This window comes from Gracilinanus agilis, chromosome 5, assembly GCF_016433145.1.
Source record: "Gracilinanus agilis isolate LMUSP501 chromosome 5, AgileGrace, whole genome shotgun sequence".
In the NCBI taxonomy this organism is placed as follows: domain Eukaryota; kingdom Metazoa; phylum Chordata; class Mammalia; order Didelphimorphia; family Didelphidae; genus Gracilinanus; species Gracilinanus agilis.
Genome location: NC_058134.1, coordinates 55,817,931 through 55,831,977, shown reverse-complemented (window position 1 = coordinate 55,831,977; position 14,047 = coordinate 55,817,931). Strand labels below are relative to the sequence as shown.

The 14,047-nt window shown below is 36.6% G+C and overlaps 1 protein-coding gene across 1 annotated transcript in view; it reads left to right on the top strand.

Moving 5' to 3' along the window:
* Positions 1-14,047, top strand: part of ITGA8 (integrin subunit alpha 8) — a 227,081-nt gene that overhangs the window by 195,417 nt on the left and 17,617 nt on the right. The window contains exon 26 of the mRNA XM_044678920.1: positions 4,802-4,915. Within this exon, the coding sequence (XP_044534855.1) occupies positions 4,802-4,915 (114 nt within the window). The remainder of the gene's footprint in view (positions 1-4,801; positions 4,916-14,047) is intronic.

Sequence of the window (14,047 nt, the reverse complement as noted above, 5' to 3'; positions counted from 1 at the left end):
GCAGATCCTTGAAGAGAAATAGATATTCTAAGAGGAAGAGGTGAGAAGGAAATATATTCCAGAAATGCATATTGGCTATTTGAAGACACAGGGGTAGGACATGGAATGCCAGAAAGAATAAACACAGGTAGGATAGGTGAGTGGAAATAATATGGAACATGTCTAGGGAAAAGGGGGTTGGAGCCAGATTGAGAAGGGCTTTAAATGTGAAGAAGAGAATTTTATATTTAGTTTGTATTTAGAGGAATAACATGGTTAGACTTATACTTTAGGAAGATGATTTTGTGAATGTTGCGGAGGTTGGATTAGAAAGGGGAAGCAAGAAAGACATTAAGAGGTCATTGGAATAATCCAACCATGAGATGGTGTAAGATTGAAAATTAATATCCAAATACTCCAAGTATTATATTTAATAAGATTTATTAATAACAACTTGAAGCAGGGGAAGAAAAAAGTAGTGTAAAGAAAGCCTGCTTTCCCAGCCGTGCACACAGAGAAAAGGAGAGCAAGAGGCGGGCTTACAACAAACTTATAAATGTAAATTTGGAAGTCATATGCATAGAAATTATAATTTAAACAATAGGAGCTAGTGAAATCCCTAAAAGAAATATTTTAGGAAAAGTCCCAGGACAAGAATGTGGACTACACCTATAGTTGAGGACATAGAATTCAGCAAAGACTGAGATGAAATGGTTAGATAAAAACATAAAAAAGAAGAACCCAGAAAGAGGAGTGTCCTGAAAATAGAGAAAAACAGGAAATGCCCAAGTAAAATTTCCCCTTGTATTCAGTTTTGCAGGGTCTAGCCCTGTTGGTTCAGTTTAAGCCAAGGCCAAGAAGATAGAGAAAATTCAGGACCAAGGCAAGCCACAGATCAATATCAGGCTAGAATGGACCTTGAAAATCCCAAGCAGTCTACTAATTCCTATTCTGGGAGATGCAAAGAGAGCAAAATTAATTCTAGTATGGCCATTTGGATTGGACCCATTCCAAAATCAATGTTTATCTATATTCTTGCTCCCTCAGTCCCTACTGTTATCTAGCCTCCCACTGCCCAGCTGGTCCCTGAATAATATCCTGTGGCCTCACATAACCAACCCTCCCACTCTCTGATGATGACTTTATTTGAAGCCAATCCCCAAGTATCTAAACAGAAACTATTGAAAGTCCTCCCTGTTTATTAGCTCCAGGTCATATATGTAAGTGCCATTTTGGATCTCTGTCTTTTCTTTGTCCCCATTTCCCTTCTTCAGATGGAACATTTCTTGTATATATTTGAATTCCAGTTCCAGGATCAAATTCTTCCCCTCCATCAATTTTCTTATATGACTCTTCAGTGGGAGATAATTTTTCTGCTTCTTGAAAACCACCCAGAAACTTATGGTGCAAAGGACATAAAAATCCAGCCATCTGTTTCCATGTTTTTAATTACTTGATTGTGTTAATTAGCATTCTGAATTCTCTTTGTTTCTTATTGTTTACAAAATTACAGACCACTTTCCCCACTCCTTGTTCTTGAGTCAAAATGCTAAATAACTCTAGATAAGGAATAATTATGCAAAGCTGATTCAGAAATCAAAAGTTAAATAAAACCTCCTACAGTTTTTGTTTTGTTAACAAGATTTATTCAATCATTTCTGATGAGGAATTTAAAAGGACAGAATTCCAGGATCTGGTTCTGGGGATCACAATATCACATTTGCATTAAGAAATATTTGTTAGATATAACAAAATGCAATTTTTTTTGGCTAGCACTTCCAAAATTTAGGGATAGTACATTGTACATACGCAACTCTTAACAGAGAACCAGGGGTTTACTGTGCCAGAGGGATTCTTAAAGCAGAAACTGCTATAAATTGACAACATTTAATGATGATCTCTTTCTCAAAGAGAATAAGACCAATCTCCAATCCTGGTCCACTTCCTTCATTTCCAGAGTGAGTGAATATGGCCAGTTTTATTACTCCAAGGATAGGCATGATCATGGTTGTACTGTTAGCTTAGGGAAACTGACAATTACAAGATATGACTAATCTTGAACAATGCCCTGGAAATGCCATTTAACAATTTTTTATCAAATTTGACCCATAGCCTAAAATTTTTTGAAAATTATTTTCAATTATTATGGTATTATTATCAATTAATATGTAATATATATGTAAAAGCCATTGATTCATTATAAGTTTATGAATGAAATTTTCTTAGTACCTAAATACTTATGTGGTAAAAAGTTACATCTACCACCACTACTATATGTATAAAAGTATCTGTGGCACTTTGATTGAATTCATTGACAAGGGACCATGGAGATCATTTTTCCAAGAGGTCTGTGAATTTATTTAATATTTTATATCTGTATTTCAATAGATCTGGATTTTCTTTGTCACCATATGTATTTTGTGTACTTAAAAATATTATTCTGAGAAGGGCCATCCACATCACCAGAATGCCTTTACAAAAGCAACTGAGTCACCAGTCTAGTCCAACCCATTTTATAGGTGAGGAAATGGAGCCCCTAAAACTTTAAGTGATTTAATTGCCCCAATTCACACCCCTAACCAATGGCAAAGCTGGGATGAGAACCTAAGTTCCCTGATTTCCAGGCCAGTATTTCTTCTCCTATACTTTGGTTCCTTAATATTCACTTTTCCAGAACTACCCAGATGGTCTTAAGGCTGAATGTGCCTAGTTTCCTTATTTGATCAGTTCCATTAAAGTGAAATTTCACTAGCTTAAAGATGCACAACTCATAATATTCTGCTCATTCATCCTTTAAGGAATGCAAGTACTACTCAGTAGTACAGTCCAAAGGGAAAATGTCATTTTTCCTACAAAATTTCATTTTAAAGACAACTTTTCAAGAACATATATACTTCTTCCAATAAGAAATATATATATATATATACATATATATATATATATATATAAGAAACTGGGCATCTTTAGGATCTGGATTCAATTTATTAGTTTTGGGGGGATTGTGGGAGATTATCCAGTAAGCTTGTGACTCTGATGTAATCAATAGAATCTGTAAATAGTTTGGCTTCTTGCAAAAACTATTTACAAATCCTTAGTGGTCTGAGGAATTCATGGAAACCTTCAGAAATACCTGATTTATATAATCACAGAAAATAGTTTAAATACAATGACAAATCAATTCACAAGTTCCAATATTTCAATTACCTAAATTGGATTTCTTAATTTATAAATCTCTATAGGTGCTATCATAAAATAGCCATAAGGAGTAAGATGGTGTAAGCAATAAATGGCCTTGAGTTAGAGAATCTAGATTTCCTTCTTATCCCTAACACTTCCAAATGTGTCATCCTGGGCAGGTCACTTGACTTGCCTGTGTCTTCACTTTGTCACCCATGTCTTCAGGATGATAATTCTTGTACCACCCACTTCAAAGGGTTGTGGTAAAGAGAGTGTCCTGTAAGCCTTAATAGAAAAACTATATAGTATAAGAAATGAGAAGCAAGAGGATTTCAGAAAAAGCTGAAAAGATCTACATGAACTGATGCAGAGAAAAATAAGCAGATCCTAGAAATGCTGTCCATGGTGATCAACTGTGGAAACTTGGCTCCTCTCAGCAGTGCAATGATCTGGGACAATCCTGAAAGACTTAGGATGGGGAAGGCTCTCCACCTCCAGAGGAAAAACTGCTGGAGTTGGATAGATGTAGATCAAAGCACACTATCTCTCACATCAGTGTATTTATGGTTTTATTTGGGAATTTGGGTGTTGAATGCACTTCCAACATGGAAGTGTGTTTTTCAAGATATAATACATGTATGACCCATATCCAATTGCTTACCATCTCTGAGTGGGTAGGAGGGAAGGGAGATAAGCAGATGATTTGGATCTTATAATTTTGGAAAATGAATGTTAAAAATGATGATTACATGTAACTGGGAAATGAAAATATCTTTGAATTAAAATAACTATATAAATGTGAGTTTTACTATGAATCCTTCCTTGGTTTCATTGAGATTTACAGGATCCAGATTGTTGAAAAAGATGAACTAAGATGAAAGAAAGAAAGAATTCAAGTAGAATAGTTGGCTTTAGGCACATAGAAAAGGTTTCCTATTTATTCCTTCATTCAACTAAGAAGTAGACTTTGATTCAGAAGAACCTGAGTTCAAATCTGTCTCAGACACTTACTAGTTGTACAATACTGGGAAAATCACTTAACCTTTCTTAGTCTGTTTCTTCACATATAAAATGGGAATAATGATAATACCTTCCCCCCAAGTTTGTTGTAAGAATAAAATGAGACGATACTTGTAAAGCTCTTTTCAAACCTTAAAATACCATGTAAATGCTATTATTATTATTGTTACAATTATTATGCTCTAAAAAAAGAGAGAGGATTTTGTAGAGTACACACTACTATTCTAGGATCAGGGAAAGAAAAAAGGGCAAAGAACAAAATAATCTTTGCCATAACTATGATTTGTTACTTCAGGAATTTCTCTGGGTGAAACTTCATCCTGAAGTGCCTATGAAAAAAAACAGGAAAAAATAAAGAAGGAATAACTGGACATTGGATTACGACATCCCTTTTCTTAGGAAGCCAGTGAAAGTCTAGCCATTCTGCAATCTCCCCTTTACTTCTTAGTAGACAAAGAACTCTTTTGCTGTCACTAAACTAAGACTTGGTTTACCATTAAGTGATATCTGTGGATAAGAACATGTAAATATTCCCCAATAATTCCCATCCGAATTGAGCTATGTATTGGTTGACAGAGAATAACTGTAGTCCATAAAGACACTTTTCTGAATCTTTTTTGTACAGAACTGCACAAACATTGAATGCTTGCAAATCTCTTGTGTGGTCGGACGATTGGAAGGAGGTGAGAGTGCAGTCCTGAAAGTCAGATCACGCTTATGGGCCCAAACTTTTCTCCAGGTAATGAAAATGCAAAATGAACTTCAAATGAAATTTGTTTTCAAAGCAAAAAGCATGCCACTATCTTTTAAAGAAATCTCATTTGAGGAGTTGAGCTAAGGTCATCTGGCCCAAGTTCAGTTGTGTATAATTAGATTTTAAGTGTTGTGACATCTTAGAACTAACTGTGGGGGCATCATATTCCAAGGAAAATGCATAGCTCATCCTAACACTATTCAGTGTGAAAAAGCATTTCTTACAAGGTGGGTCCTTCCTGATCTCTGTCCAAGGGAATTCAATTACTCTAGTACTAAAAACCTATCATAAAGCACTTTTGCCTGAGTTTATTCTAAGAATGGCATTATAAAGTTTATTGTTTACAATATTTTTCGATGATCCATTGCTTTAAATAATCTCTGAGACAGACAGAATGGACTTTTTAATGGTTGTGTTGAGAACTAGGGGTTTCTCTTTGGAAAAAATATTCTGTTTCTTTTTTAAAAAATCTGATTTGTTTCACCAACTATTCTGAGGTTTCTTGTATGATTTCTATTAGTATATTTTCAATCTTATTAAAAATACATATTGTGAATTAAATTTTATATCCCCATAGAAAGACATTGTATTTGGCTTGGTTTGAAATACTATATAAGAGGAAATGGAAGATCTCATAGGACTTAATCATGAAAATATTGTCTTGGTGCTCCCTTACCCCACAATCACATCTTTTTCATCTGGCCAAAATTCTCCTAGAGCTTAATTTTTCCTTACTAGACTTGGGATCATTGTATCTCCAACAGATCTGTGATCTTATGGAAATGAGTATTCCTTTCATTATGATGGATCCCAGTCTATTCCTGCCATCTCATCCAGTGTTATACTTCCTCATGCATTCCCATCAGTCTTCTATAAGAAGCCCAACCAATGATCTGGGGGTCTTCTTAATCTGGGGTCTGCAAATTTGTATTTTTAGATGATCTGATAACTCTATAACATTATAATTGATTTCTTTTAAAATACTATAGATTCTATTCTCTGCACTTTTAAACATTATTCTGAGAAGTCCATAAACCTAATCAGAGTGCTAAAGGGGTCTATAACACAATAAAATGATGTGAACCTCTGCTTAAGATCATTTGCACGATTGCCAATGAACCATAGGAGTTGTCCATGGTTATCTTCCATCATTCAGTTCATAATCCCAATGATGTCCTTTTTATGGTTTTAGTGTGCAATTTAGTGTGCAAATCTGCATTGGCAGTATGCTGCAGCCTGTTTATGCATCATTTCATAGCCCTCTGAGTGACCTACAACTGGAATTCTTTGGAGGCTGTGGGATTCTGTGACTCAAAGCCACATAGCGTTAACAGAAGAATATTCATATTTTAAAGGGGGTTCATAGAGGAATGCAAGTAAGGGGAAAATATAGATAAGGGTACATAAGTTTTTCAAGCCGAACTGAGAAATTCCACCTATTTTTATTGATTTGTGTTTTAACTAAATGCATACTTTAATTACCCACTGTTCAATTAAATACATAACAAACCACAAGCCCTTCTCTTTTCTCCATCCAGAGGGAGTCTGGAAATTAGTTTTATTATCATCAGCTCCAATCTTTCATCCTGTAATGACATGACTCTCTACCTCATTCCAGCCCAGACATAGAATCATTTCTACAATCTAGAAGAAATGTTTCTAAAAACAGTTTAATACCTTTGATCATGTTTTTGGAGCCATTTAAAATGTCTTAGACTATTTTCAGTGAAATTCCTTAAAGGGCTCTAAAATTCCCAAAGCTTTGTTTTCTTTATCTAAACTTACATTTGAGGATAAATTTCTTTTTCTTTTTCCACCTAGATATGAAGATAGTACTGATTAATCTTGGATAAGATTGTTTTTTTAAGCCCTTACCTTCCATCTTAGAGTCAATACTATGTATTGGTACCAAGGCAGAAGAGTGGTAAGGGGCAAAGGGGGCTAAGTGACTTGCTCAGGGTCACTTAGTATCTGAGGTCAGATTTGAACCCAGGACTTTTCATCTCTAGGTCTGGCTCTCACTCCATTGAGCCATCAATAAGATTTTTTAGACAAAGATTACTATAGATAACAATGGAATTTTGACAAATATTGGGGGAAAGTAGCTGAATTTTTAATAATAAATTCTATAATGACTCATTTTTATATGGTTCTTCTAGTTTTACAAAAGTCTTCCCTCACAGTCAGATGATAGTGGTAGTAGCATTTTTTTGCAAATGAAAAAACTGAGTCTCAACTAGAATAAGTAAGTTGTCCAAGCTCTCACAGCCATTTAGTTTTCATTTGAACCCACCTTGAGGTTGTTTAGGGGCAGCTAAGTGATACAGTGATTAGAGTGCCATGCCTGGAATCAGGAAGACTTGAGTTCATATATAGCATCAGACCCTCTCTAGCTGTGTGACCCTGGGCAAGTTACTTAACCCTGTTTGCCTCTATTTCCTCAACTGTAAAATTAGCTGGAGAAGAAAATGTCAAAGCAGTCCAGTATGTTCTCTCTCTCTCTCTCTCTCTCTCTCTCTCTCTCTCTCTCTCTCTCTCTCTCTCTCTCTCTCTCTCTCTCTCTCTCTCTCTGCTTCTGTCTGTCTGTCTGTCTCCCCCTCTGTCTCTCTCTCCATCTATCTCTCTCTTTCAAACTCTCACCTTCCATCATAAAATCAATACTGGGTCTTGGTTCCAAGGCAGAAGAGAGGTAAGGGCTAGGTTTTTTCCTGTCATTCCTCTTTCCAAGTTGTTGCTCCAACAGTTTCCCCTACACAGTGTCTTCCTGACAAACTCTTTTGGCAAGGGATATGCTATTCCCTTCCCTGAAATGCCAGCAAAATAACAAGGTCAGGACCACTACAGTAATTAGCAATTTGATTTAATCCAATGAGTACTTATTACATTGTTCAGTCACTTTTCAATCCTGTCTGACTTTTTGTGACCCCATTTATGATCTTCTTGGTAAAACTACTGCAGTGGTTGGCCATTTCCTTCTCCTGCTCATTTTCCAAATGAGGACACTGACGCAGTTAGGTGACTTCTCCAGGATCATCCAGACTAAACGCTCTACCTGACTGATCATTTCTAATAGTTGAACCTTGACAATGTCTTGTCCAGAACCTGGCCACCATTATACTTTTAGGGCATTTCCAAATGACATGAAATATGCATCCCCTTGTTCTTTTCTGGCTCTTCCCCTTTATGTCCCCTGCCCCCCATTAAAATGTAAAAACATTTCTTGAAGACAGAGGCTGTGTTTCTTACTTATTTGTATCTCCAATGCTTAATAGAATGCTGGACTCACTCACACTCGGGTATTAATTCATTCATTACTGAGGAGGAAAACCTTTGTCACTAGATAATGATAAAGAGAGGATAAGCTTGCTTGTCAGCCAAATGTTGAAGATATAGACAGTACTGATTTTATCTTATCTTATTTTTATTTTATTTAATTGATTAATTAAGAAAATTTTTCATGGTTACATGATTCATGTTCTTTCTCTCCCCTCCTCCCACCCCCTTCCCATAGCCAACGCGCAATTCCACTGGGTTTTACATGTGAGACAGTACTAATTAAAGGAATTTTTAATATACCTTTGTAGTGAGTCAGGTAAAAAAAAAATCCAAACATTTCATCTTAGTTATAAATAATTGTTATATTCATTTTATTTAATATAATTATTTCCCTGACCTACATTTATTATTACATCTTAAATTTCTTCAAAATCTTTGACATAAAAACCAGACAACATCGAACATTTCTTCTAAAGAATGTTAATAAAATAGAGACGTTTTTCTGCCTTTGTAAGAATACCCTCTTCCTCTTATAAGGAACATATGCCCTTAATAACATCCTCGTTTTCTGGCTACATAGCTTTTTTAATGGGATATTAAATGTCCAAATCGCTTACATTGGATGAACGTGCTTAGAATTATACTCCTTTTTGGCCGTCATCCACCCAAGAGCGATGAACTGGGACAATGACTTCTCCTGCCACCTAATGTGAATGGCAGCCCTGTAGTCCTCGTGCTCCAAATGGCACCAGTGATTTCCTTGCCATACCTGCCAAGGATTCAATAGAAATGAAGGACAATGATTTTCAGTGGGCAGAACTAACATAGTTATAGCACCGTCATCCAGGGGAATGGGATTTGCTACTACATGCTTCTGTTCAATGTATAGTATTCACTTTTAATATTAGATCTGCACTCTCAAAACATAGAGCATGGATATATACCCATGCATCCATGAATACCACTTGTACATGTGTGTTTGTGTATCCATGTAGCTATAAATGTGTTGCATATTTATATATATATATATATATATATAATGTATGCATATATATAAGCGCACGTGTGTGCCCCTAATTCAAAGGGTAGACGAAGGAGGGTTAATCCTGTCTTCATAATCTACTGAGGTCCTTAAGTTGGTGTTAACTCTGGATAGACAATAGAGTAAAGAATTCTCTTTCATGCTGCTCTGGAAAAAGTTTTTTTTTGGTTCAAGTTTTTATTTAACCAACTTAAAAAGTAGAAATCAATCAAATGTACTTTTCTGAGACAAATGGACTTTCCTTGCCTCTGATGTGAACAGTCAGTTCATGCCACCTTCCCAGGCCACACAGAGAGATTAAATTTTGTTTTCCCTACTGTTTTCCCATTGCTTAGTCATGCTCTGGTAAAATCTTGTCTGTTCTGTTCAGTCCTGGGTGCCGTGGTTTAAGGATGTTGATAAGGGAAAGCCAGACATCCTGGTGTATGTAGGAATAGAGAGCAGCCCCAGGATCTAGGGCAGTACGTGTTCAAATCTTGTTTGTGCTACACGCTAGATGTGTGCAAATCCCACAACCTGACTGTGTGCAAAATAGACTTCAAAATTGCAGAGAAATTCTTGAACTGCATTGGTAGAGGGAAGTTTCCTAACCAGGAATTTCCCTGTAGCAATGAAGTCACAAGCATTGTGATTAATTAATTAAATCAGTTAATAGCTATACACCAAATAGTTTAGTGAAGAGCCACCAGAACTTGTGGTGAAGGGCACTTGAAGGGCCTGGGGATGTTTAACTTGAAAGGAAAAAAGACTCAGCAATGGTATAATGTCCCCATAGCCTTAAAGGAGAGATTAGATTTTTTTTTCCTGTTTAGCCCCAAAAGCCAGAACCAGAATCCATAGGTGAACATTTCAAAGTTATAAATTAAGGTCTGAGTTCAGGAAAGATTCCCTTAGCATGATAATCACCTAGAAGGAAAACAGGTTGCCTCAAGAATGGCAAATTCTCTCATTAAAAGTTAACAAACAGAGGCTGGATGGCCATTGCCTTTCGGGGTATAGGTTGAATCAGATTAGATTGTTGCTGTTGACCCTTCAAACTCACAAGTTCCATGATTCTAAAATCATTGCTAATATGTTAAGTTCCTACCTTCTCAATGATTCCTTTTTCCAACTTCCTGCTAATGCCAAAGAAGATGGATGTATGTGCTTTTCTCTAAAGAATCTGTACTTTCTAATCTTATAATTTAATAGTTTTGTTATACAGCCTTCCTGCCCCAACCTGATGTTTGGTATCCCACTGAAATTCCATGAGCCGCCATTTTGGCATACGATGCTCTCCTAAGTGATCCTTTGTCCAGGGGCCATCCAGAAAATATTTTCTTTCAGTTTATTCCAGATTATCTTGCGATCTATGACTGATGCATGAAACAAAGTCTACTTGGAGGTTTAAAGTTTGCCAGTAATTGCTTAAGCTTTTTATTAAAGACCACAAGGCTTTTGTTTCCAGTAAATGGTGAATATTTAAGCATAGCCTCCATAAATTGGTTATGTGGTCAAAAATAAAGTGCTTCTTAAAAAGGAGTTAGGAAGCAGGAGAGGAGGAGTGGGAAAGAACACTCAGCTGCCAGCACACACTAGGTGTTTGCCCAACTCAAAAGTCTCCATCCCCATTAGTTGCCAACCCCATAACTTTTATATGTCCTCTTACAGAAAGAAAATTGTTCTGCAAAAGTACATAATAGTGGCAGCCAATGATCTTCTAACCTCAGTTTAATGAAGCAGTTATGGAGGAGGTGCAGGGCATTTCCGGAGCATTAATGGCTGGCTGGAGCAAGTGGATGAGCCAAGATACTGTCAAGGGATATTAACCCCAGCTGGTTCTTCAAGCCTCAAAACCCTTCAATATGGCAGTGATTGCTGTTATTAGAATAAAATTACTTTACAGGAGAACAAATGTCCTAAATTTTACCCCACTCCGTATGATAGTTGTTAAATAAAGAGCATGATAAAGAAAGCACTGCTCAAGCAGATCTGCCAGCCTGCAAAATTTACTTAGTGACCTTGTTTTCATATTTACTTATTTTCCAGAAACATGGCTATCACATTATTTTTTTAAAATCCCAAAGCAAAAATCTGGTTGTTTTTCAGGACCTGCCTATCAATTCAACTTCTAGTTAACATCTACCCAAATTGTCCCAACCCTATGGTTTGTTATCATTTCAGGAAAGTGAAAAGTAGGTACCTTGCCAAAAGTGTGTGGGGCTTTCTAATCCTATAATTTGATAGTTTTGTTATACAGCCATCCTGCCCCAACCTGAAGTTTGGTATCCCAATGAAATTCTATGGGCCGCCATTTTGGCATACCATGCTCTCCTAAGTGCTCCTTTGTCCAGGGGCCATCCAGAAAATATTTTCTTTCAGTTTCAAAACTGTGTATGAGTATAGAAATAAGGGAGTCAATTAAACTTTCCTTTTCCCTAACTCTACTCCACCTCCACTTGCTCACAGCCTAATTTCTTTTAGATCCAATGTCTAACAATCTATATGGTTGAATTGAGTGATATGCATTTCTTTTTGAAAAGTGTCTTTTTTGAATTTTCATGATGCCTTTCTATCATTTTCCCAATTTGCCACTTGTCCATTCATTACTTAATATGGTAGAGAACTCCAATCTAATGTAGTAAATAAATATATTCACTAGAGACTTCAAGGGAAAAGAAATCATCTGAAATGCCAATTTCCATGTGCCCTTCCACATCAGGGATGTGCTGGATTTCACTGGGCTGGAACCGTTAGAAGGAAGGCTTCCTCAATGCACCATTCAAAGCCAGAGATCACCAGTTATGGTTCAGACAAGGCTTTGAGTGGAGAAAATTTAAAAATTTAAAAAAATTAAAAATAAAAAACAACTTCCCCTTGATGGGAATTTTCTTGGTGAGAAAATTCAGCAAATTGAAAATGAATTAGTTTCTATTTCTGTTTCAGTTCCTAATAAAAACCAGGAGGGGGAGAACAAGACATGTACACGTGTACAGATAGAGAAATAAGAGAAAAGCTTGGTGAAATTGAGCAGTTAAAATAGCCACACTTTTCCTAAAGAAAATCTATCTTGTGCCTCCCAGTGAGATTCATCTTAAAACAGGCTGTATCTTCCAAACTCCCTATTCAAAAAAGCTCAGTGCATTTCATTATGGAAATCCTTAGTGTGACATTGAAAACTATTTGCAAGCTAGACCCCAGCTATCTTTCCACTCTGTTTCCTGTTGCCCAAGACCCCGGCCACCATGCAAGTCAGAAGATGAGAACATTCTTATTTCCAAGCTGTTGCTCTAACAGTTTCCCCTACACAACAAAGTGTCTTCCTCACAAACTTTTTTGGCAAATAACAAGGTCAGACCCACAACAGTAATTACCAGATGGCAATTTGATTCAATCCAATGAGTATTTATTACATCCCTACTGTGTACTAATGTACTGTAGTGGGAAGAACTAGACCTAGAATGAGGAAACCTGGGATGGAATTTGGGCTCTGACAACTACTAGTTGTGGGATCGAACATGAGAAAGTTACCTGATCTCCTCAAATCACAGTGTTCTCATCTATAAGATGGGAATAATAATGCAAACATTATCTATCTTACAAGATTGTTCTGAAAGAAAATGTTTGACAGACCCATGCCCTAATTCTTCTGTGGCAGACATTTTCCAAGAATCTGCTTTTCTAAGGCACTTTCCTCCCTACCTAGGAAGATATGAAGTTGGGCAATACTTGGTCCCAGCCTCAGGAAGCTTGTCATTTTTTTTCAGAAAGTGAAAGACTTTAAAGAGGTTGTAACTCTGTGCCCCAAGTATCTGGGCACACAGCTCTCAGTTACAGTGAATTCCTTACCTCTGAAGATTGTCAGGACATTCTTTTGTGCATGTCAGTTGACAGAGTAGGCTGTTTTTGTGATGATGTGTTTGTATATTGAGAGCAGTATAAATACTCCTCTGGGAGACTCAGGAATTGGTTTGAATGACTGAGTGGAAGCCCCCTGAGTGAGGAATCAACAGTAGGATATAAGCAAAGAGAGTGATTAGTTTACAAGTAAATATGGAAGCAGAGAAAGTGTTCCTTGTTTTGAGTGGGAGGGATGAGATCTCCAGAAGGTTCCATTTACTCACTCTGGCTAATCTGCAGATGGGGAACACAAAGGTAATAAATATGGTTCTCTTCCCCATTAGAATGGAAGGTCTTGAGAACTGGGTAGTGCTTTGCTTTTATTTTTGTATTTCCAGTATTTAACATAGTGCTGAACACAGAGTCAGTACTTAATTAAAAAACGTGTTGATTTTTTGATTGCTTTAATTGTGAATCCAATATCAGGTGGGATGGGAGATAGGGGTTGAGATGAGGATAATGTATGTTCAGAAAAAAGTGGGATTGATTTCCAGGCAGGAGTCTGGTTTACTGCAGCATAGAGGAAAAGGAAAATGGTGGGCAAGAGTTGGAGACAGAGTGAGAAAGGCTTTACATGCCAAAAGAAGGGCTTTAGATTTTATATCTTAAGTCACTGGAAATCACCAAAGGATTTTGAACAGTTAAGTGACTGTAATCACACTATCAATGATAAAGCATTTTATAACACATTTCTCATGTTTGAAAAAAACTATGTTAATCAGAATCTGCAGCTTCTCCACTATGTCTGTCATTGTAGTTTGTTTTTAAGGTAACTATGCATTGGAAACTGGATTGTAACCACCAAGTACATGTGAAGTAAAGGTCATGGATGAAGTTTTTAAACTCATATAGATATTATTAAGATCACTATGGACTGACCCAACAAGATCATTCTTGGCCAGACAAGGAAAGGTCAAGAA